The 25,630-nt window shown below is 41.7% G+C and overlaps 2 protein-coding genes across 3 annotated transcripts; both read right to left on the bottom strand.

Annotated features, from left to right (window-relative positions):
• Positions 1–206: 206 nt before the first annotated feature.
• Positions 207–3,816, bottom strand: LOC121080425 (alpha-2,8-sialyltransferase 8E-like). Its single transcript, XM_040578443.1, is given in 4 exon segments — positions 207–2,081; positions 2,084–2,094; positions 3,058–3,150; positions 3,755–3,816. Coding segments are annotated over 4 exon segments (621 nt in total). The 3' UTR covers positions 207–1,626.
• A 1,176-nt stretch (positions 3,817–4,992) lies between these two features.
• On the bottom strand, positions 4,993–11,821 carry LOC121080499 (endogenous retrovirus group 3 member 1 Env polyprotein-like). Of its 2 annotated transcripts, none has more exons than XM_040578544.1 (2): positions 10,728–11,821; positions 4,993–7,988 (listed from the first exon to the last, which is right to left on the bottom strand). In XM_040578544.1, exon 2 carries the CDS (start codon positions 7,295–7,297, stop codon positions 5,180–5,182), a length of 2,118 nt encoding a protein of 705 aa, XP_040434478.1. In that variant the 5' UTR covers positions 7,298–7,988; positions 10,728–11,821; the 3' UTR covers positions 4,993–5,179. The 2 variants fall into 2 exon arrangements, with proteins under 2 accessions (XP_040434478.1, XP_040434476.1); XM_040578542.1 differs by having other exon boundaries at positions 10,706–11,821.
• Positions 11,822–25,630: the final 13,809 nt, after the last annotated feature.

The following is a 25,630-nucleotide window of genomic DNA, read 5'->3' on the forward strand; positions in this document are numbered from 1 at the left end:
CCGCCAAAAAAAAAAAAAAAAAAAAAAAAAAAACCAAAAAAAAAGAAAAAGAAAAAGAAAAAGAAAAAATATCACTCATGTAGAACTAGGACTTTAAACTCCAAATCCTTGATCAAAGATCTTGTAATCTAAGTAAGACAAGACAAGGCACTGGACAGCAGCCCAAGTGCTTCAGACTAAGAATTTATATGAGGAAACTCTAACTATGCCAGCACAGCTGAAACAGAAAACCTCACCCTCCTGGGTACACAGTCATATCAGTATGAAAAGGGCATATACCAGCAGCCTACTGCACCACAGCTCAGCAGCCAAAACAAACTCCAGCAACATGTGGCATCTTTTCTGCATCAGGACTTTGCCAATTCAGCTGCATCAGGTGAAAAATAAAGCTTGGCATAACTGACAGAGTTACATTCATAACTTTTCAATGAATACACCAGCCCTTTTACTATCCTAATAACATTCTCAACATACAAAAATGCCACCTTAAGGCATCTGACATCTTGAGATGCATAATCTTAAAATAAGCATCATAATCCAAGCCACAAAGTATCTTCACTATATTTTAACTTCATTTCCTGCCAGTACCTATCAGATACCTGAAAGTATTTGACTCGACCTGCACAACAGTGAATCAACATTCAGATACTCTTACAAAGACTGTAATAAAAATCAATGAGCAATTTTTTTTCTATCTTATGCTGTGATATTTGAACCAAAAAATCAAATCAGAAAATATAACTACGTAATCTCCTTGCTATTCAGCCCAAGAAAAGCTTGCAGAACTGTGAAGGAGCATGTTTCTTCCATAAGAACTCCATTCTGAAGCTGAGATGGTCACTGTAGGTGGAAGTACACACATTGTTCATGCATTAGCTAGAAATAAAGCATTACAGACAGCAAGAAAGAAAATATGATCAGCAGAGGAGACTGGAAATACAAAACACAAGAAGGAAGAAGAAAGAAACTCTAAAACAATTGCATACTATGATCAACACAGTTACCTGTTGCTATGAATGGGAGTTTAACATTCCTTTCTATCCTGGCTGAAAAAAATTCATAAAGGGATCTTGTTTATTCCTGTCACATCTATCTGCTATTTTTCACGATACTTTGTGACATTACAGAACAAAGATCTCAAGCTATACACTTCCCCTTAAAACTATAATGCTAAAGAGTATTTTCAAAAACTCAAATGCCAGAGAACAGTGCTTTCAATAAAATCTGGCAATGCCCCAAGGTACTCTGTTCAGAAAACTACGTAAAGTCACACAGTCTATGCTAAAATTCTCCATCACTGATTCTCTTAAAAAGTTTGGTGCTTTTTCCCATAATGAAAAAAAAAATATATTAATGTGCTCTGTTTATTCCTAAATCTATTGGAAATGTGCTTCTTATCTGACTTGCTTTCCATGGCAGTGTATACCCTGGGACAGAGCAGTTTTACTTCTACACTGTTACGGACCCAACTCTGCTAACAGGAAAGATGCTGGTATGCTAGATCCTGTGGGATGCAATGCCTTGAGGAAATTTATATCAAGCAATTATTGCATAATCTCAGGGTGTAACCATAAACAGGCATCGAGTTCCTGTTACGCTTTTGTGTCAGAGGAAGAAGTGTCCCTGTCAACAGCAGCTAACGGTCCCCGTATGAACCCGCAGGATCCCCTTGCTGTGCATGTGGAGGAAGTTGAAGATTTCTGAGGGCATAGCATGAAAACCAGGGCGAGGTTTCACATTGTCGTAGTAGTGGTGAGTTATAAAAATCCCTGAGGGGTTCATGGAGAAGGCCCAAAAGCCAAAAAGGTAGACCTCTTCGCAGAGCTCCAGGGTAGCAGTCACCAGGATCAGTCCAGTGCTAATCCGCTTGGCCCGCACCCCGAGGCCGAGCCAGTAGTGTGAGGCATTGATGAGATACTGGGGATGAAAGTAATAAACAGCTTGCTGAGATTCAAAATCATCCAGGACATATTTCACCCGGATTGAAACGTCTGTGTTGCGAGTGTTGTAGAAAGCTGGCAGCAGCACAGAAGCATTCTCATAGACCTGGAGCACATCGTAGAAGGGTTTCCTCCATTTTTTAGCTTATGAAATCTAAAGGGAAAAGGATGTGAGTGATGGTCAGACCAGAGCAGAGCCAGCAGACAAGAAACCTCCAGTGGGCTTTTACTGAAACATTTCTGATGCAGAGAAAATTGAACTGATGTTTCAGTTAACAAGGGGAATATATTTAGATTTGTAGTTAAAGAATCGGCATGAAATTTAGGGGGAAAATGCAGAGTATAAAAAAAATACATACTTTCCTCTCTTTTGGCAATACATTCATTAAACAGTGGACAAACTCTGTAGACATTTCTGATCATGTCTCACTTCTCATTTTATTATGAGAAGTATGTCATTTTTCCAAGGTGTAGGCAGCTGTATACTGTGCAGTGCAGAACTGTACCAAAAATGTGGCAAACTCCAAAGCAGGGCAAATGTCCAAAATGTCTAACTGTAACATTTAAAAGAAATCCAAAATGAAAGCACATGGGTTTATGTTGCTTGAGAAAAGAAACACATTCCCCCAGCAAGAAAGGAAAGCAGTAACTAGCCCCGTGGTCCCAATCCTGTCAGCAAGGTGGCATTAAGGTATGAACAAATTTAAAATTAAAATCACCCAGTCAATCCTGGCTACAAAGTTTAACTAGCATTTTTTAAAAACATATGACATTTAGGGTGGGATCCAGTTTCTTCCACTCTGGATGTTTCTGAGACATTTGCCTGGGGCTTGCAAGCACAGCACAAGACTTCCCAGGGGAAGGATGGCTCTACTGTTATAATTTTAGCTCATCAGCTTCCCACTTTCCATCACCAAGGTGCAGGTCTAAGTGTTTAACACATTTCTGTAAATTGTTACTGATTCCATATACTGAATAACTTCAGTTCAGAATTAAATGTATGATTCATAGTGTCAGTTTAAAGTAATATTGGGGGGGAAAAATCTCTGTAACAGAATTAAGTGAAAGGTAGATTTGGAAAAGAAGTAGAGATGAAAATACAAAAAACAGAAATCACCTCTCAGTAATTATACTGGGATTGACAGTCACGACATCTGTCTTTACCCCAACATCCGTGAAGTATTTCTCAGATATAGGAGGCAAATTGCATCTTTATAGAAAGAAATTAGTAAGAAAGTTAAAAAAATTCTTGAATCTTTTCAGGACTAGAAAGTAGAATTGATTCAAGCAACAAATCTAGAAGCAGACTGAGAATTTAAAATTGTATCAAAACATGTTGATGTCCAAACTGTGCCTTAAAGTAACAAGTTCATTGGGGCTGTATGAAGCCCTCCCTTCTTCCCCGAGTCTGTGAAAGATGACAACTTTTTGCAGACGTAGCCAACGCTTACTCATTTTGCTTCCTTATTAGCAGTTCAGCTACTAAATTTGGCAGTTTAGGATGAGAAATGGGGTGAAGCCCCAAGGCAAATCAGCCTATAAAATCAAAGACTTCCTCAGCAACAGCTGAGTTGTATTCAATAATTAATAGATAAACTATCTATAACATTGCCTTTAACATGCTTTGGTTGATATCCAAGAGACTTTAGGGGAAATGCCCCACAAGAGACAAATCAGTCCAGTCCTAATTAATGCATAACTATCTGCTTCCCTCCCTTTTCCCTTTATAAGTATCTCCCAGTGCAGTGCAAGAGCAGCAATTCTGACTCTACAGATACGCCAGAGGATGTCAAAGTTATTAGGAGCAAACTTACAAAGATTTGCAAACCTTGACTTTGCTCAGCCTCCACTCACCTTGGCCTTGACCTAGATTCATCATTCCACAAAATTTAGAGCACTCCTCAAGAGATGCTGAGGTTACTGAAACATGCACATACACACACAAGATTCACTTCCACAGGAAACCCAGCTAAAAAAAAAGCTCCAGCATGTGTTATCAGAGGCAACACAAGTGGCTTTGCAACTAGTTTTACACTCAGTTTAAGCTAGCGTTAGATGCTTGCTGAAGTGATCTACAAGCCTCAATGAAAGACATCGTTGTTAAGATCCCTACATCTCAAAAATACTGCTGTGCCTAATTCCCAAACATCTCCATATTTCTGAAGAACAAGGCTGAATAGGCGAAAACTGTGAAGGTATTTAGGGTAAACGATCTTCAGTGTTTTCACAATACGCAATTAAGCTGTTAGCATAATTTTTCAGTCACAGGGAGAGGGCAAGTGGGGAGCAGATCGCACAAAAATCTTTCAAAGTCCTTCTCAGACTCAGGAGGTTCACATCTACCTTCTAAATAGTCCCTCTTTATGAGGTCAGAGATATATCTTTATCGACCTCATCCTTCTCATAGGGCCTATGAGACCTCAAACTTTTTAAACAGGGGGCCGGCGCACAGATGAAGTGGCAGGAATTCATCTGCAGCTGCTTGGTTTCCCCCCCCAACCCCCGGCGGGGGGGGGTGGGGTGTGTCTGTAAATACCGGGGGCCGGATTGAGGACCCTGGGGGGTCGTATCCAGTCCGCGGGCCGTAGTTTGAGGACCCCTGTCATAGGTGTGATAAATAACTTAGTCCCAAAATAGGATTACAATCAAAGTTTGCAATTTATTAAGCAAACAGAGGCAAGCAAACAGCGCTGGGTGCGCCGGGAGTCTCCGCTCCACCAAGACGCGCACGGTACAAAATTTATTTTTGGTTTATATTTCCTAAACTAATACATATTCATAGCTATTTCTAAGAAAGGGTTGGTTTATGTAAATGGATCCTTGGAACAGGCGTGTACTTCGTGGTGCATGCTCTTTCCATCTTAACCCCTTTCTGGTGGTCGATGGATGAAGTCAGCAGTCTTCCTCAGCTCACCCTTAGGATGACCCTAGATTTTACGCATGCGCCCTGGCGTAAGCTTCTCTTACTTAACACTGTGTGGTTAGCAGCCAAACCAGTTTTAGCCAGCATATCAGGGTGTGTAACCAGATGTCCTTTGTAAGATACAGAAACTAGGTATGTAGCCAGATGTTCTTTGCAAGATACAGGAACTATATATATACATTGATCACTCTGTTTTTCTTAAGCGTGTGGTTATAGAAGGTTACATTTCATCATGCGGTCCTAGCATTGTTTCATATTGACACGAATCAAATGAACACATTTCACAATCCCCCATCTTCTTTTTTATGGTATTGATTCATGTTTTCGTTTCCAATCGAGTCAACACTTGTCGAATTGGTATCAATTTTGGATCTTCTTTTGTTTTTATTATCATCAGGGAATGGGTTTTCTCTTTCCCTGGTTCTGGGTCAACAGGTACCGCAGATATTTGTATCCCTTGTATAACCGAGTGTATTAATCTGGTAAAACAAGGTATTAAACATGGAATGATTAGCAATCCTGCACATATCCCCAATACAATTATCCCAATTTTAGTAAGCCAACCACCACCCATAAAGTTTCCCCCTAATCCTCCTAGATTGATTCCATTCCAAGTTTGAACTGGGACATGTGCAATTTTCTTCATTTCTTTTATCAGCTGATTTACAGCTTTTCCTTCATCATCAATCTCTAAACAACAATTACTAAGGTTAAATTTTCCGCAGACGACTCCTTCTTGTGCTAACAAATAATCCAGAGCTAAGCGATTTTGATACAAAGCGGTTCTCATCTTGGTATTTTGTTTTGCAATTAATCCAAGTGCATCTCCGGTTTTATTTACAACTATTTCTACTACAGCTTGTAGCCTGATTATTCTATTAAGCATATATATTGGGGTCCTATAACCCCAGGATCCGTCTTCTGCCCACATAGCTGGATCATAATAGGCAATGATTCTTTCAGGAGGCCATTCATTGTCTTTCCAATTTCCAATTTGTAAGTTTTGTTTATGGCGCCTTTTTCTTAGCTCATCAGCTTCAGCATATACTGGGACTCCTAATCGCTCTCCCCGATTTATGGGTAACAGGAAAAAACTGGGTCTTATAGTTCCTAATACACAGGATCCTGTCCAATTCTTTGGTAAATACGCATAGGCTAGTTTGCCACAAATCCAATAATGTCCTTCAGGAGTTGGCCAACCGTTTGGTATGTTTGTTCCATTGGTCCACTTCTTAAATTGATTATTCATTTCCAGTGGGTTTCCCCATTTATCCCAGCTATTCTGAGTTTCATTCCATAAGTAACCTCCTTCACGCTCCAGGTTACCTACTTGTCTCCCTTTGTTTTTTAGATTTTGCCAACAACTTCTTCCAATTATACTTGTTTGGAGTACCCATTGTTGTTTTCTATTATCCTTTCTCATTGTTTCCCATACTTGGGGATTGCTTATGTTGCTCTCCATAGCCTCCCATGGCCATCGTTCACCTTGATTTGTTCCACCACAAACATAACAATTAGTTATATTCAATGACTTAGCAATGTTTTCAGCAAGATTTATAAATAGATTTTTAGCAACTGTGGGAATTTCATATTTTACTCCTGTTTCTATTTCATGATAAAATGAGTTGAATAACAGTCTATGTTGCACTGACTCTTTTATCCTTTCTTTGATTTTAATATTAATAACTACACCCGGGTCTTCTCCAGGTCCATATATCTTAAGTCCAATTTTGGTTACTTTCTTCTGTTTCCAAATCTCTAAATTTATAAGAGTTAAATTTACTAGATTGCAGGTACGGGTTGTACAATTACTGTCTGTTTGTACCCTTGTGATTGAAGCTTGTAAATTCCCACATTGATTATCATATCCCCAGCCTGCAGTATCCCAACATACACAGGACCATGCCCTTCTTCCACATAGGTGTGCCAATTGATACCTCGCTGTTTGACTAGGTACATAATCAGGGTTTATTTGACATTGATATCCGCCGGGGCAGATGTATTTTGGTTGATTACTATAGTACCGTCTCCACTCTAAACTCCCACAATTAGTGTCTAGATCATCATCTATAATATCACATGCATCAAAGATTACTGACACTGATGTGTTCAAATTGGTTATAACCCCACTTGTTCCAATTAATCTACCTACTTCCGATTTTGTCTTAATTTCCACCCAATATTGATAAGGGAGTTCTTTTGGATCATAGCATACGGTCCTGTTACCTTTTCTGCATAGAGCATACTGGGTTGGGTTATGAATGCAGTTTCCTATTTTCTGGTCTTTACAGTCATAGACCGTATGAGACACCAAGATTTGGGAACTTACCCGTCCTCTTCTAGTAGTTACTATACATTGATTGCAGTTGTTTGTCGTAGCCTGGGTTAAGGAACTCACCCCAAGTAGGACTAGAAGAGGTCCGGTAAGGGCCATAGTGATCGGTGGTCACAGCCCGAAGGGGTTGCAGCCCTTGGCAGACCTTCCAAGCCACAGCACCGGTTCCTTATCCGGTCTTGCCCTCTTCTTTAATCTTAAGGGATGGTCTCTTTTAAACAGCCAGATGAGATAATTTGTATGCTATGTCCCAAAAATTTTGGTATATATTGTGGATAGCTTATTACTGTCTCTTATTTCCTAAAAACACTTCTTGATTAAATCGACAACAATACAACCTTACCCAGGGTAGGTTATATAAGGGGGTGGTGGCTTTGTATCGAATACACCGAAACTCTAAGCTGTTATTTAGATAGTGTTCCTGTCCTCCTCCTTAAAACATTTGGAACACTTAGCCCTTAAAAATAAACAACACTGTTTACACGATGGACAAGCACTAGTGCCAGCTTCTCTCCAGGGGCTTGAGAGGGTACGACTTTTTGTCAATCCTCCTATACATTAATACATTACTGGCTCTTAACTGTTCCCGGTTACTACTTAATTCTACAGGAGTAATTACAATGAAATTCCCACAGCAACTTAGCTTATGCTCTTTGATGAAGGCTTCGTCAAGTTCTTCTGATGGTTAGTTTAGTTCTTCCTGGTTCAGATGTTATTTTCCACTCCTTCGCTGGACCTTTTACTCGCAAAACATGTGTCCATCCTTTCTCAGCAGTTCTTACAGCTGTTTCTGTAGTTAATAAAACAAGAAAAGGTCCTTCCCAGAGGGGAGATAGGTTTTCTTCTTTCCATGTTTTTATCAAAACTTGATCTCCCGGTTTCAACTGATGTATTGCAAAACCTAAAGGTGGTGTTTGAGCCATCATCCCAATTTCTCTCAGCTCTTTTAATCTCTTTCCAATGGTAACGATATATTTTTGGATACTACGATCCTCAACTACACTGTTCCCTAGAGGCATCCCTTGAGAATAAGGCATGCCATATAACATTTCATATGGCGATAATCCAGTCTCACTGTGTGGTTTAGTCTTATGTTTACAAGTGCCAATGGTAAACATTTCATCCAGGGCATTTGTGTCTTGATCATTAACTTAGCTAATTGTTGTTTTATTGTTTGATTCATTCTTTCTACTTTCCCCAAGCTTTGTGGGTGCCACGGAGTGTGGTATTCCCAATGAATACCTAATGATTGACATAATAATTTTATTATCTTGGAAGTAAAGTGTGTGCCCTGATCAGAATCAACGTACTGGATTATCCCATATCTAGGTATCAAATGCTCTAATAAAATTTTTACCACCGTTTGTGCCGTAGCTCGTGCTACAGGATAAGCTTCTACCCATTGTGTTAAATGATCTACTATTACCAACAAATATTTTATCCTCCCTACCTTGGGTAATTCAGTGAAATCAACTTGTACTTTCTCAAAAGGTCTGTAAGCTGGTTTTCTCCCCCCCATGGCTACTTGTCAAAACACTTTCTTATTTATCTTCTGACAAGTTAAGCAACCCTGTGTGATTTGCTTTGCTATTTCAAAAATCCCAATGCAGCCAAATTGTTTAAGGAAATGATCACTTAACGCCTTTGTACCCCAATGTGTTTGTGCATGCAAACATTCCAATATTTGCCTAGCGTAGGCTTTTGGCAACATCTCTCGCCCATTGGGCAGTGTCCATTTTCCTCGTTCTAACTTAGCTCCTATTATCTCCAATTTTGTTTGTTCCTCAGGGGTAAACTTCTTTTCTTCTTCCTCTCGTCTTTCTTCCTCCTGTACTATGTTAATTTTAACGACCTGAGTCCTCAAGGCTGCTTCCTGGGCTTCTTTATCTGCTAAATTATTTCCTCTGGTTTGGTAATCTAATCCCTTTTGGTGTCCTCTCACATGTACCACTGCTACCTCCCCTGGTTCTCTTAATGCCCTTAAAATTCTTACTATTAATTCCTGATGTATAAGATTCCTCCCTTGAGTATTAATTAAACCTCTTTCTTCCCAAATTTTTCCAAAAGTGTGGACCAGTGTCAGCATAAATCGCACTTACAGTAAGACTGCATTTTTAATTACTGTACTCGTTAAGATTCGATGATGCCATAAGGCTAAGGCCTTTTATCACAGATTGGTTCTGAACTAAAAGGTGTGTGCACATGTAGATATGCACATTTGTGTTATTTTCCTTAATTGGCTACAAAATAATATAATTAGGTTGGGGACTAGATCTTGGGATTTTACCTATTATACTTCTGTTTGTTAAGGAACGTGCATAACATACAGCACCCATGTAGGCTTGGCTTGTGGCATAGTTATCAAATTTAGCACAGACATTCAGACAGATAAGCAAGGTACTCTTCTTGTGTGTATCACCTACAAGCCATTATGGCTTAGTGTGTAAATCTGTATGTAACTGTTGAAAAATCCACTTATGAATGTATATAGCTTAGAACTAATTTCCCCCCTTTGTTAATTCTTTGATATCAATGAGGTATTCTTCAGAAAATGTATGGACTGGTTGGTTGCATAAGGGCAGTTGTTATTTGGACAGAAAATTGTTAATGGTCAGGGATTTTCCACTAAAATATTTGCAAATATTCCTAGTCAAACATCAGGTTGGTTTCTTTTTGGGTTTTGAGCTTGCATTAGTCCAGGTTCAGAACTTTAAAATTACCTTTGAATTTTTTAAACTTTTTATATCACTGGAACAGAAAGAGCATCTAAATTAAAGCTTCAAGCTAACTTTATTTTTCAAGTGTTTCTGGAATTATCCTTCTGAACTGAGATTTTATAAGTTGGCTGTGTATTTTCCTGTGTTAAAACGCTGTTATTGAAAATGGTCAACCAGGCCTATGTCGCCCAAAATAAAAACGGGGGAATTGTGGATAACTGGCTAGCTGAAAAAGGTCTCAGACATACTTCAGGTGGCTGGACAAAAATGCACATCGCTCTCAGCTTATCTGAAGTAAAGCAAAATACACTGTCTTTGGCTGTCCTTGTTACACAATAACAGGAAGATTGTGGTGGGAAAAGAATGTTACAGGTGGGAACAGATAACTACAGAAGAGAAACTAGGGGCGGGCTTGGTATTTAGGCAACTAACCAATAATGAGCTTAACTTTTGTAATATGTATGAGCTAACTATAACAAGATATAAAAGGTGACTGTAAGGGACAATAAACGAAGTCTGCTGATCACTCATATTGAGTGACTGTGTCTTCCCTCCGTCGCGACATAGTCCCACTTTTCCCCTTTAATAATTCCAAGGCCCTACACAGGGAATACAGCTCACAAGCCTGAGCTGACCATGATGGACTCAAAGGTCCTGATTCCACAGGTTCTAGGTCCTTATTAATTATTGCATATCCTGATTTTCTTTTCCCTTCCACTACCCGGGAGGAGCCATCTGTAAACAGTGCTTCTCCTTTCTCCAATTCAGTATCCCTTAAATCTGGCCTTACCTGAAGTCTGGGTTTCAATTACCTCTAAACAGTTGTGTTGTAATTTCTCCGATGGTTCTCCAAACAAAAACTGTGCTGGACTCTGAGCAGAGGTTACCCTCAGTTCTAAGTCAGGGGAGTCAATTAGTATTGCTTCATACTTTAGGATCCGGCTATCTGTTAACCATTTTTCCGCTTTCTGTTGTAAAACACTTCTGACATTGTGTGGAGTATATACCTTTAAAGGAGCACTAAAGGTAATCTTCCTAACTTCCTCTATTAGTAATGCTGTAGCGACCAAAGCTTGGAGACAAGCAGGCCATCCTCTACTTACTGGATCAAGTAACTTAGAACAATACCCCATGGGTTTCTTAATTCCTGCCCAGTCTTGAGTAAGGACTCCATATGCTGTCTGGTTTGATGTATTCACAAAAAGATAAAAAGGTTTTCCCAGATCTGGGAGGCTCAATACAGGCACTTGTATTAATGCCCTTTTTATTTCCTCAAATTTCTGATCATCTTCTGTGAGCCACTTAAGTTGGTTATTAGTTAATTTCTCATATAAGAATTTAACCTTTTTGCTGTAGCTTTCAAGCCATGGTCTACAATATCCTAATAATCCCAATATCTGCCGAATTTCCTTTTTAGTTTGTGGGGGTCTTAAGGATAGGATCCCAGATACCCTGTCAGGATCCAACTTCTTTCTTCCTTTACTCAGCCAATGCCCTAAATATTTCACTTCCTGTTCTACAAACTATAATTTTGATCGAGACACCTTTAATCCCTTTTCTCCTAGAAAATTTAACAATTTAATAGTAGCTTCTCGGGTTCCTTCTTCAGTTTCTCCTGCTACTAATAGATCGTCCACATATTGCAATAATTTTACCTCCCTGGGTAATGTAAAATCTTGTAAGATTTTCTCTGAAGTCTGTCCAAATAAATTTGGTGATTCTGTAAACCCCTGTGGTAGTACAGTCCATCTTAACTGTTGTTTTCGTCCTGTTTCAGGGTCCTCCCACTCAAAGGCAAAATAATCTCTGGATCCCTCATCCAGGGGGCAGGCCCAAAAGGCATCTTTCAAATCTATTACACTATACCAAGTATGTTTGGGAGATATATGACTCAGTAAAGTATAAGGATTTGCTACCACAGGGAATTTAGTGATTGTTCACTGATTTACAGCTCTCAGGTCCTGTACCATCCTGTATGACTCATCAGATTTCTTTACAGGGAGGATGGGTGGATTATGAGGTGACATACGTGGTTCTAAAGTTCCTTTTTCCAGAAGTCTGTCAACTACAAGTTTTAATCCCTTTCGACCCTCCATTGGTATAGGGTATTGTTTGACTCTAATTGGACAATGCGGATCTATTATTTGAACTTTTATGGGGTCCATTTCTATCTTTCCAGTTTCCCCCTCCTTATACCATACTGAAGTGTTAATGGCTTCTTCATCCTCTTGTGTTAAAGTGTGTAATTTAATCTGCAATTTGTCCCCTTGACTCTGAATGCTCAAGTTTAGTTTCAAAATCAAATCCCTTCCTAATAAGTTGTACTCCGCTTCAGGGAGCAAAAGTAAATCATTAAGACAAATTTTTTTCTCTGTTTCTACTTCTACATCTTTCAAGACAGGTACTTTAAAAGGCTCTCCTTTTGCCCCTACTACTGACATATGACTCTTCCCTTTTTCTATTCCTTTTGGAAGTTTTCTAATAGTGGATTTTTCAGCCTCTGTGTCCACTAAGAATAAAACTTCCTCTTTATGGGGACCAATTAATAATTTTATCAAGGGCTCTGTTGATGTTGAAGTCCCCAAAAGATATAGCCCCTGACACCTCTATTCTTCTTTGAATATTTTCTCATCCTGTTCCCGCTTGTGACAGTTCTTCTGAACATGTCCCTTCTTATTGCAACAGTAACAGACGGGAATTGTGGATCTTTCTCGATAAGATTGTCCCCTGGGTGTTTTCTCTATTCCTTTTTCCCCTTCTCTCTTCAGACGGGGTCTTATTTCTCTGGCTTTCTCTTACTGCTCCTCCTCCTCCTCCTCCTCTGCGGTGCGCGGCGGGCGAGAAGCGCGGGCATCTCTTCTGCCGGGCAAGCTCAGTCGGCAGCCTCTGCACTGCGAGGTCCAGCCAACTCGGGCGAATCGCCAGAGCCCCGGCGCGGCAAAGTCCCTTCAGTCCCTTCTGGCCACCCTGTCCGGACTGCACGGCCGGGCTGAGGAGGGGGGGCGGCGGCATCAGCGAGGGGGGCGGCTCCCTCCCTCCCTCCCTCCCTCCAGCTCCCGGGCAGGACAAGCAAGCCAGCACCAGTGGGAAGCGCACGCACCATCATGTCAAAAAAAAGAACAATTGACTCTGAGTGCGGGGTGTTCCAAGAAAAGTGGACTTCTGATTATTTTTTCACGGAGTACAAAGAGCGAGCTGTTTGTCTGATATGCCAGAATTCAGTGTCTTTGTTCAAGGAATACAATTTGCGTCGACACTACGAAACTCAACATAAAGATAAATATGATTCTTTGGTCGGACAAGTGAGAAAAGATAAAATATTAAGACTGAAACATGGATTGACAACTCAGCAAAAAACTTTTGTGAAGCAAAAGCAGCTCAATATATCATCACTTTGAGCAAGCTATCAAGTTGCCAAGCTCATAGCGCACACTGGCAGAGCATTCACAGAGGGAGATTTTGTTAAAGAATGCCTTCTTTCTGTGGCCAAAGAGATGTGTCCAGAGAAGGCGGATTTATTTAGTACAGTGAGTCTTTCAGGACCTACAATTACACGAAGGATTGAAGAAATGGGGGAAAATTTGAATCTGCAGTTGCAAAACTCCTCAAAAAAACTTTGCTATTTCTCATTGGCACTCGACGAAAGCAATGATGTTCGTGATTCTGCACAACTTCTAATTTTCATTCGTGGGACAAATGATTCTTTCGAAGTCACAGAGGAGCTTGCTGCACTGAAAAGCATCAAAGGAACAACTACAGGAGAGGATATCTATGAGAAAGTTTGCCAAACTATGAACGATTTAGAGCTGGACTGGGGTAAACTATTCAGTGTGACAACTGATGGTGCTCCTAGCATGGTGAGGTCCATGAAAGGAGTGGTTGCACGCATTAACAAAGAGATGGACAAACACAACCATTCACATCCAATAGCCATACACTGCATCATCCACCAACAAGCCCTGTGTTGTAAATCACTGAAGCTGGACTCTGTCATGAAAATTGTGGTTTCTTGTGTTAACTTCATTAGAGCTCATGCACTAAACCACAGACAGTGTCAGGAATTTCTGTCTGAGCTAAATGTTGCCTATGAAGATATTCTGTACCACACAGAAGTCCGTTGGCTGAGTCGAGGGAGAGTTTTGAAACGATTTTATGACTTACTTCCACAGGTTTATGATTTTGTGCTTTCTAAAACCAAAGAAGTGCCAGAGCTCAAAGATGCAGAATGGAAATGGCACCTTGCGTTTCTGACAGATGTAACAGAGCTACTCAACAATTTCCATGTCCAACTTCAAGGAAAGGGGAAGCTCATCTGTGATGTGTATTCACATGTGAAAGCATTTCAAGTCAAATTAGACCTGCTCATTAACCAAGTAAAGGAGGAAAACTTCTGCCATCTCCCCACAACTCAAAACCTGTCTGCAGAAAAAACAGCAGTCGCATTCCCAAACAAAACATGTATGGATGTACTAGAAATGTTGCAAAAGGAGTTTCAAATTAGATTTAAAGAGCTTCGTCTCCATGAACAGGACATGCAGCTTTTCCGGAACCCATTTTCTGTTGACATTGAAACTGTTGATCCGATTTACCAAATGGAATTGGCTGAACTACAGACTTGTGACTCGCTGAAAGATGCATTCAAATCAAGCAGCCTTACTAATTTCTATGCGTCTCTCCCCTCAGAGACATATCATAATCTCAGGAACCACGCACTCAAAATTGCAACCATCTTTGGCAGCACCTATGTCTGTGAGCAGACTTTTTCCCCCGAATGAAACATCTGAAATCTCCAATTAGATCCAGACTAACTGATGAACACTTGCATCACTTGCTACGACTGGCAGTGACAAATATGGAACCTAACATTGACCATGTTATAAATTGAGACCACAATTGATCATAATCCAATTAAAATTTTATTAATTATAGCAAGTAGAATATGAGCAAAGACAGCGCTGGACGGCAGGGGAGTCTGCGCTCCGCCAACTGCCGCCCTGAGCAGTTTAAACAGCCCTTTTTTATACTTTTTACTTTCGTGTTTATGAAGTAGTGGAGGTGTTAACCCCTTACTCATATATCTTTATATGGGGTCGTCTGTCTTGTTTCTGTCTGGCGGTTATCTTCTCTTTTACAAGCAGCATCCTGGATGTAGTGGAGGTGTTAACCCCTTACTCATATATCTTTATATGGGGTCGTCTGTCTTGTTTCTGTCTGGCGGTTATCTTCTCTTTTACAAGCAGCATCCTGGACATCTGGCGGTTATCTTATTTTTCACAAAAGGCATCCTGGATATCTGGCGCCTAGTCTTTACATTATGCTTAACATAAATCTTAATAAACAATATCCTAGTCCATAGTTTCTTACATTATGCTTAACATAAATCTTAATAAACAATATCCTAGTCCATAGTTTCTTACAATCCCCCCTTTTTCTTTTTATCCTATTATTGTTTATTAGATGCTACTTTCATTCTCGGCACTGCAAATAAACCTTTTTCCACAATCCCAACATTTATCATAACACTCACAAGGTAATACCTCACAATTACAATAGGCACAATTTTCACGTGGCATAACGCATTCGCAACAATCTTCATCCTCATTAATAGATACACTCTTATATTTTGCCCTAGACCTCATAGTTAAAATAAGCAATTTAGCTATGTCAAATCGTTCTCTAATAAAGTGTAAAATATAGCGTAATATACAAGGCCCAAATATAAGTCCCAGAATCAATATAATAAGCAGTCCTGCTAAAGCAGACAACAAAGTAGTTAGCCAAGGTGAAACATTAAACCAGTTTTCATACCATGACCTGCCCACCTCACGATCTTTCTTACGTTGATCTAACCTTTTCCGGAGTTCAGACATGGTGTCCTGGACTACTCCCGTATGGTCAGCAAAAGAACAACATTCTTCATTGAGAGCTACACATAACTCTCCTTCCTTTAAAAACAATAGATCTAATCCTCTTCTATTTTGCAGCACTACTTCTGATAAAGACTTTACTGAAGTGGCTAAATTTTGGATAGATTGTTCTATTTTTGCTAAATCCTCATCTACAGCCATCTGCAAACTTTGTAATTCCTGACCTTTTATTAGGGAGGCTATGCCTGTACCTGCTCCAACTCCGCCCGCTATCAGCAGTGTAGCTAGGGTTACCACTGTAATTGGCTCTCGTTTTTGTCTGTTCAGGTCTCCTTCAAAGTGGCGTAACACCTCCTCAGAGGTGTGATAAATCAGACGAGGAACAATAATCACCTGTACACAAAACTGAGATTGATTAAACACGTTTAGGGATAGGCAAGGCGTTACTCCGATGTCTGAACAAACCCATTTAGCTCCTGGTGTCGGGATAGCCCATTTGTCAGCTTGATTCTTATGTTTCTTTATGTTAGCTTTAGTGATTGTTTGATTACACAAAGGCTGATATTTTTCGGGCACTGTACCTATACATTTTCCTTGACCTGTTACCAATTGAATAGTAATTCCTTGCGTATGGTTCTTCTGGTCATCCCATGGACATTCTTGTGGGTTTGAACCACTAGACCATTGAATCCTACCTGGTATTCCGATTGCCTCAAAATATGGTGGTCTAACATTGTAACATAACCAGCATTCCTTAGTTAAATTTGGTTTGCTTTCATTAAGGGCACGATAAGAGGCTTGCATTAAATCCCATAAGGGGTCTTTGGATTCTGACACTCCTGAATCCCTAACTAAAGAGGACTCAGTCACCGTGTCATTAGTTGTTCTATCTGTTACTGATAGGGAATTTGGACGAGTGGTTGTAACACTTGTGGGGACAATCTTTTTCTTAGGGAAAGTGGGTGAATTCAATACTTTATTCGGCCCAACAGGGAGTGAATCATGTGGTATTTTAATTTTTCTTATGAGAAAATGCCCTCCCCAATCTTTAGGAATTCCTGCATAGACACGTATTCCCCATGTTCGTCCTACTAACCATTCGTCTTCTAGGGGATGCAATACTTGAAATTTGATGCGAGTACAGACTTTCTTGTTACGTGGAGCTACATAATCCACGTCACGCAGACCTGTAAGATCTACACCTGTTTGTTCAGGTACACATCCGTTAGGAGTCCAGGTTGCTTTTATATATTTATCAGGAGCCTTTACTGTCCAGCCCGAGGCTATTGTCTCACATCCCCAATAACCACAATAATAGTGTCCGGGATAATGACAGTAAGGCTGTCCAGAGGCCGAGCATAAATAAAATGGAGGTCCTTTTTCACAAGGTATTGGTACTAAATCACAAAGTTTCACTACGAATTCAGGTGGCCCTGGGTTGCTAAAAGTGGCTATTGTTTTCATTCCTTCCCAAGATATTAGTTCCCACTTAAATGGTTCATGTGGGTTTCCCCCTTTTGCTTTGGTTATTATCAATAACAAAACTAACAGTATACCAGGAAAAAGGGTGTCTATCAATTTTGCCAATTTAAGTATATTTTTACCAGTCCTGGGGAAGTTCGGCCATTGTTGCTTTAGTGTCCCATTGTTCTGGTTCTTTTCTCCACAGTTTGTTCCTCCTCTGCCTTGCCCGTCGACTCGGTTGCTTCGAGCCACGGGGTGTATCATCTTCTCGGCAGCAAGGGAATTCTTCAGGAGAACAGCTGCTTCAGGCTTTCTGCCTGTTTATATAGGCTTCCCACTTTGCAGCTTTAACTAATGGGGCAAAGCAAAACACGGTTAGTACTTCCCTTCTGCATTTTATAGCCAAGATTTCAGCTATAAAGGGGGACTGGTTCGTTGGAGTGGTAACAATAATATTGAGGGTTTATTTCTTTTTTTTTTTTTTTTTTTTTTTTTTTTTCCAGACTCTAATTGTTTTAGTCTCCACTTAGTGAGAGTTCTTTGAATTTTTTTCCAACACTGTGTGCAAACTCCTGCCGAAGGGTATCCGAATTCACAGTGTGTCCACCATTTATCCTGGCATACCTTACATTTAAAATAAGCAAATGGATAACAATTGCAGTTCAAATTATTACACCTAATTCGTATATCCAAAATGCATATCTCATGTGGCTGCATGAGCTTAGCAATTACACTTCTTACATTTCCATATATAATAGATAAAAAGCGAGATAACTATAGCAAATGTAAACAACAATACACACTTTATACCAAAAGGTAATGCGTCAAAATAATCAAGTAAAATCTCTATCATAACTTTATCTTCTCAATGTTATCTTGGTGTCACCTGGTGTACTAATTACTTTCCAGTGGGGTCTCGTCACTGGGCCTTTAATGCGACTGGCATGAGTCCATCCACGCTCAGCAGTCCGGACAGCTGTTTCTGTTGTAAGCAAAACAAGATAAGGTCCCTCCCAATTGGGTTTTAGGGTTTCTTCTTTCCACGTTTTAACCAATACCCAGTCCCCAGGTTTAAGATTATGAATTTTTAAGTCCAACGGGGGTCGTTGCACAATCAGTCCGCGTTCCCAAAGCTTGTTACGATGTTCTGCTAATTGTAAAACATATTCATTAATCGTACGGTCTCGAATTAAAATATTTGTTTGTGGGCTTTCAATTCTATAGGGCATTCCATACACCATTTCGAATGCTGATATTCCCACATCCGCTCGGGGTCTAGTTCTGAGAATTAATAGTGCCATGGGTAGGCACTTAATCCATGATAATTTGGTTTCTATCATTAATTTAGTTAGAATAGTTTTGATTTCCCCATTCATCCTTTCAACTTTTCCCGAACTTTGTGGATGCCATGGCGTATGGTATTCCCACTTAATACCCAAGCTTTCTGTTAGATCTTTAACAATTTTTGACACAAAGTGTGTTCCTCTGTCTGAGTCGATTACCTCAGGTACTCCATATCGAGGTATAATGTGTTCAAGTAGCACTTTAGTAACTTGGTTAGCTGTTGTCCTGGAGGTAGAAAAAGCCTCAACATAATGTGTTAAATGATCTACCAGTACTAAGAGATATTTGTAACGCCCTACCCTAGGTAATTCAGTAAAATCCACCTGCATGTGTGAAAAGGGCCTGTATGCTGGGGAACGTCCTCCAAGAGGTTTTTGCCTCATGTTGTTTCGGTTTACTTTTTGACAGGTCTCACAGGCTGCTGTAACTGCTTTTGCTACATTATATACACCTATACAGGCAAACAGTTGATTAAAATGATCAACTAACGCCTGGGTTCCCCAGTGTGTTTTACTGTGTATTTTTGAAAATATTTCGAGTGCTATGCCCTTTGGTAAAACTTCTCTCCCATCTGGCAATATGTACTTACCATCCTGTTCCTTAGCTCCCATTTGTTCTAGTTTTTCCTTTTCTGCAGACTCAAACCTCAAATTTTTACTAACAGGTATTTGTTGTATAGTTAAAATCGTACTATAATTGCCTGCCACTCGTTTTGCTTCTGTATCAGCTGCATTATTTCCCCTAACTTGGTAACTTGTACCTCGCTGGTGTCCCTTTATATGTACAACTGCTATTTTATTTGGCATTTTTAATGCCCCCAGAACTCGCCAAATTAATTCTGGGTGTATCAGTTCTTTTCCCTGTGAGTTAACGAATCCTCTTTCCTCCCATATTTTCCCAAAAGTGTGTACTACTCCGTACGCATAGCGTGAGTCTGTATATATAGTTCCATCCTTTCCCTTCAGTGACTCTAATGCTTTCCACAATGCATACAGCTCACAGGCTTGAGCCAACCAGCTGGCACTTAGGGGGCCCGATTCTATTGTCTTAAATTCTCCTTTCTCTGACTTAATGATGGCATATCCAGACAATCGTTTACCTTCCACTATTCGTGATGACCCATCTATAAATAGTACTTCTCCACATTGTAGTTCTTCTTCTTCTAAGTCTGGTCTAATGCGTGTCTGTTGTTCAATTGTTTGAAGACAATTATGTACTAACTCAGTACTTTCCCCTGGGTATAAAAATTCTGCAGGGTTAACCGCTTTGATAGTCCTTAGGGATAGTTTTGGAGATTCTATGAGTATTCCCTCATACTTTAGCAGTCGGCTATCTGTAAGCCATTTTTCTGCTTTTTGTTGAAGCACCCCCCTTATATTATGAGGTGCATATAGGACAACTTCTCCATTAAAGGTAATACGATTCGTTTCTTCAAGTAATAAGGCAGCAGCAACAATAATTTGTAAACAACTCGGCCAACCCCTGCTCACAGGGTCTAACAGCTTTGATAAGTATGCCACCGGTTTCTTTTGTCCAGCCCATTCCTGAGTTAATACTCCGAATGCCGTTCCTTCATGTATGTTAACGAATAAATGGAATGGCCGCTTTAAATCTGGGAGGCTTAAAACCGGTGCTTGACTTAGCTCCCTTTTGAGACTGGCAAACTGCTCTTGATCCTGAGGGGTCCACTTGGGTATTTTGTCTTTAGACAGTTGTTCATATAAGAATTTAACTTTAAAGCTGTAGTTCTCTATCCATTGCCTACAATACCCAAATAGCCCTAATGCCTGCCGAATTTGCCTCTTAGTGACAGGCATAGGTAATTCCAGAATTCCTTTAATGCGCTCTGGATCTAATATCTTCTTGCCGTTAAACAAATAATGCCCCAAATATTTCACTTTTTCCTCCACAAATTGTAACTTTTCTTGTGATACCCGTAGGCCCTTTTGTGCAAGAAAGTTTAGGAGTCGAATGCTTTCTTTTCTTACATCCTCCTTATTATTTCCTGCTATAAGCAGATCATCTACATACTGTAACAGCACGTTTCCCGTTTGTACCTGGTATTCTTTTAAGAGCTCTTCCAGGGCCTGTCCAAACAGATTAGGGGACTCAGTGAACCCTTGGGGGAGCACGGTCCACCTTAATTGCTGTCTACGGCCTGTCTCTATGTCTTCCCATTCAAAGGCAAAATAATCACGGCATTCTTCTGCCAGTGGACAGGCCCAAAAGGCATCCTTTAAATCTGCCACACTATACCAGGATTTATGGGGTCCTAGCTTGCTTAGTAGGGTGTATGGATTTGCTACTACAGGGAACCGGGTGATAGTTCTTTTGTTTATTTCCCTTAAATCATGTACGAGCCGATATTTCCCATTTGGTTTCTTTACAGGCAGAATGGGAGTGTTAAAGGGTGACATACAAGGCTCTAAGATTCCGTGTGCTAACAATCGATCAATTTCTGGTTTTAATCCCCTCCGTCCTTCTAGGGATATGGGATATTGCTTTACCCTCACAGGTATGTGGGGTTCGGAAATTTGGATTTTAATCGGTGGGATTTCCAGTCTACTAATTGTGTCCGGAGAGTACCAGACATCAGGGTTAATTTGTTTTTGATCATCCACTGTCAAAGGATAAGCAGATACTGTTAGCTCTTGATTTTTTACTTTAATTTCTAATTGCAATTCAACAATTAAATCTCGTCCTAACAGATTAAATTCTGCTTCAGGGACGAGCAAGAGTTCACCCATTCCAAATTTATTTTCAGTTTCGAATACCACATTTTTGATTTTGCTTACTTTAAAGGGTTCTCCTTTTGCCCCAATTACTTGTACTTTTTCAGGGGAAACTTTACATCCCTCAGGTATTTGCTTAATAGTTGATTTCTCAGCTCCAGTGTCTACTAAAAAGGTGAACTCTTGTTTATGGGGTCCTATTTTTAATTTTATCAAGGGCTCATGATGACTCCGGTCCCCTAAAATATAAAGCCCCTGACTTTCCTATTCCGTTTTCAACATTTCCTCATCCCTGATCCTTTCTCTGCAATTCTTTTTTATATGTCCTTTCTTTCCACAGTAGAAACAATATCTTTGTTCCTTTTTTACTATTACGTTCCCTTGTTTTGTTCCAGCAGATCTGTGTTCACCAGTTCGCCCTTTGTGATCCTCTCTGACTGCTGCTACTATCATTTTTACTTGTCGCTTGCTGCTCTCTTCTTCCCGCCTTACGTAGACTTTCTGAGCTTCCCTCAATAATTCATCCAACCCTCTATTCTGCCAGTCTTCTAACTTTTCAATCTTCTTTCTGATATCTTCCCATGATTTTGCCACAAACTGAGTTTTGAGGAGTGCTTGCCCTAAAGGGTCGTCTGGATTTACCCCAGAGTACAGCTGAAGGGCTTTCCTCAGTCGTTCCAGCCACTCAGTGGGGCTCTCATTTTTCTTTTGCATTTCATTAAATGCTTTATTGATATTCTGGCCACGGGGTACTGCTTCTCTAATACCCTGAATTACTATAGTTCTCAGGTCCTGCATATGAGTTCTATGCGCCGGATCCTGGTTATCCCAATTAGGTTTTTGAAGTGGCCATTTAATATCTGCTTGGGGTCCCTGGGCATGCTGAGCATCCCACAGTCTCATTCCTGCTCGTCTAATCATATCTCTTTCCTCGGTAGTAAATAATTGACCAAGGATAGATTGCATCTCATCCCAAGTATAAAGATTTGGTCCCAAAAATTGATTTAATCTTTCTGCCACTCCGAGTGGGTCCTCAATTAAGTTTCCCATCTCGGTCCTTTTAAAATCTCGTAGGTCAGCCGAATTTAGAGGCACAGAAATATATCCGATCACAGGTTGAGGTCCCCCCATGGGCATTTCCCTTAGGGGGTACATCTGAGCTGCCCCTTTTTGACTTCTAGTTACGCGTCTAGGAAGAGGGGGAGACTCTTGTTCCGACTCTGGTGGGGGAGTGGGTGCTCTGGGGACCTCTGCAGGAGCAGGAGAAGGAATGTAAGGAGGGGGGGTTAGAAGGGTTTCGTCTAACTCTTCCTTCTTTTTCTTTTGTTTAGTTTTTATTTCATTCAGTGGGTAAAGTCTAGCTCCCGGTCTTTCTAGCCACACCTCCGCATATTGACTCTCCTCCGGGTTAAGGGGTTTTTTATTATTAACCCAGAGGTTTAATTGCTGTCTTACCCAATCTTCTTCTGACCCATAGACTGGCCAAAAGACATTTTTAGAAATCTTCTTCCCTCCCCATATCTTAGTACAATATTCTATCATTTTCTGCTTATCTTTCCCTAGGGTTCCAGGGAAATATCTCCAATTGTCTAAGATATATGCCAGAGGGGTATTCTTAGGTACAGTGGGTACCCTTCCCATGGGAGTCGAAGGCTTGCTGCCCTTCGCCCCCATCTTCTGGAATATCCACAAACATACACTCACTCGCTCCCCTTGTTCCTGGCCCAGTCCCTCGCGGGAGATGGGAAACGCAGTACTTAAGAGTCCACACTCACTTGGTTCAGTATATCGAACCTCTCACTCGTTATATTCCAGGAAACCCAATCCCGCCCGAACGGCAAAACCCGCGAACAAATTCGCAATATACTTACGCGTCCTGCGTCTTCGTCCGGACTCCCGTGCACAGAATTTTTATGGGATTTTACCGGTTTCTCCTTTGCTCATTATTCTAGAGTTTAGGTTTGTCGGTAAGGTTGGAGTAAGCTGTTGGTCGCGGGGCCGCGAAATGTCGCGGGGCGCCTCCCCGGAGGACCAAAGCCCACCGTTCCTTATCCGAGTCACGGCACCAGAAATTGTTATAAATTGAGACCACAATTGATCATAATCCAATTAAAATTTTATTAATTATAGCAAGTAGAATATGAGCAAAGACAGCGCTGGACGGCAGGGGAGTCTGCGCTCCACCAACTGCCGCCCTGAGCAGTTTAAACAGCCCTTTTTTATACTTTTTACTTTCGTGTTTATGAAGTAGTGGAGGTGTTAACCCCTTACTCATATATCTTTATATGGGGTCGTCTGTCTTGTTTCTGTCTGGCGGTTATCTTCTCTTTTACAAGCAGCATCCTGGACATCTGGCGGTTATCTTATTTTTCACAAGAGGCATCCTGGATATCTGGCGCCTAGTCTTTACATTATGCTTAACATAAATCTTAATAAACAATATCCTAGTCCATAGTTTCTTACATTATGCTTAACATAAATCTTAATAAACAATATCCTAGTCCATAGTTTCTTACATTATGCTTAACATAAATCTTAATAAACAATATCCTAGTCCATAGTTTCTTACAGACCATCTCATTAGCCAAAAGCAGGCCCATAGATCACATTGAAATATTATTTGGTTTTGTTGATTACAATTGTTCTTCATTTTAAATATTGCATTCTTTTTCCTGGTTTTTGTGCACTACTATAAATAAAATATGTGCAGTGTGCATAGGAATTCATTCATTTTTTCCCAAACTATAGTCTGGCCCCCTACAGTGTCTGAGGAACAGCGAACCAGCCCCCTGTTTAAAAAGTTTGAGGACCCTTGATTTAAATCCATGAGCTATACTGACAAGGTGCACTCCCATACCTACAACGGGGGGGGGGGGGGGGGGGGGGGGGGGGGGGGGGGGGGGGGGGGGAGCAACAGCACCCTCCCTACCCACACACCTGACACCTTTCTAATAAAAGAGCATGGTGGGTGGGAAATAAAAATAAATAAGATCAGCCGTGCCTGAACCCTGCAGTCAGACAGAAAGGGATAGGGCCATCCTGGCCCTAGTGCTACTGGCCACCACCTCCCCGGACTCCTATCAGCAACCGGGAGGGCGGGAACCATCTTCCCCCGCTCCTCAGCCAGCCCCCAGGGCTGAGAGAGAAACAGGAGAAACTCCCCAAAAGTCTGACGGCTCCAGCAAGGGCCAGCCGGACTGCTCCGACCCGCCACCCCTTATCCCAGCCCGCTGCGCCTGATAGGGACAGCGAGAAGATGGCCGCCGCGCCCACCGGCACCCTAGCCTGTCCCCCGTTAAGGCGCGGGCAAGAGCGCGGCTGCCTCAGGGGCTCTGTGGCTTTTGGTCTGGCTGTCTCCCCGCGGGAGCACTCACCGTGGTGGCGGATGGCTGCGGATCCCACCTGCCGCCGCTGCCTCAGCCGGGCTGTGGGAGGCGGGAACGTGCCGAGATCAGCTGTTACCGGACTCTGGCGTCCCCCTCACGCTCCCCCCGCCCAGCGCTGCTCAGCCTGCCCGGTGCTCCCGCTGTGCGGCGGGGCGGACGGGCTCACCTCTCGGCGGCGGGGCCGGGCCGGGGGGGTCCCTGTCCCGCTCGGTCGCCGCCTGCTCCCGCTGCGAGGCTTCCCAGGAGGTGAGCTGCCTGCTCCCGCTGCGAGCCTCCCGGCCGCTCTGCCCCGGAGCTCCTCCCTGACGGTAGCCCCTAACACCGCCATAACCCCCCACCATCGCCCGGTCCCTAAGGGTCTTCCGCGTCCCTCAGAAGAGCGGCGGCTCCCGGAGTACCGGGAGGGCGCGGGGAAGGCGGTGGGCAGGCTGAACGCGGGCACCCCGCCACCACAGGAGCTTATGGCGTCCCTGGGTTCATTAATTCTCCCGGGGCTGTGAGCTCCGCGTTACTACATGGAGATGGAAGAGAGTCCCGACCGCGGCCATCACGTCAACCCGGTCAGGCGTGCCGGCTCTGAGGGGAACCTCTGAGGTGGAGCCCCGTCCCTTCCCCTCAGCGGGGCCGAGGCGACGGCGGGACCTCACCGCCCTTCTGGGCCGCCCCGAGTGGGTTCCCTCCTCGGTCGTTTAACGGCAGAGCGGCAGGTTTGACTGCTTGCTTTGAGCAGGTAAGTCAGGCTGGGTGCCATAACCCCTTATTAGTTACTTTTAAAAATAGGTAATGTGACTTGATGGGTTCCTTGTAGAAATGCAAAGATGACATTGTGTCCCTTTAAAAATGACTTGCTGTCATGCAAGACACTAATAACAGCACTTCATATTTTTTAATACAGGCTTTCACCCAAAACCGTCTTTTAGAA

The sequence above is a fragment of the Falco naumanni genome, chromosome W (genome assembly GCF_017639655.2).
Source record: "Falco naumanni isolate bFalNau1 chromosome W, bFalNau1.pat, whole genome shotgun sequence".
Classification (NCBI taxonomy): domain Eukaryota; kingdom Metazoa; phylum Chordata; class Aves; order Falconiformes; family Falconidae; genus Falco; species Falco naumanni.

Bases quoted from the DNA above. Each gene is read 5' to 3' on its own strand.
- LOC121080499 (XM_040578544.1), bottom strand. From the start codon at position 7,297: ATGGCCCTTACCGGACCTCTTCTAGTCCTACTTGGGGTGAGTTCCTTA.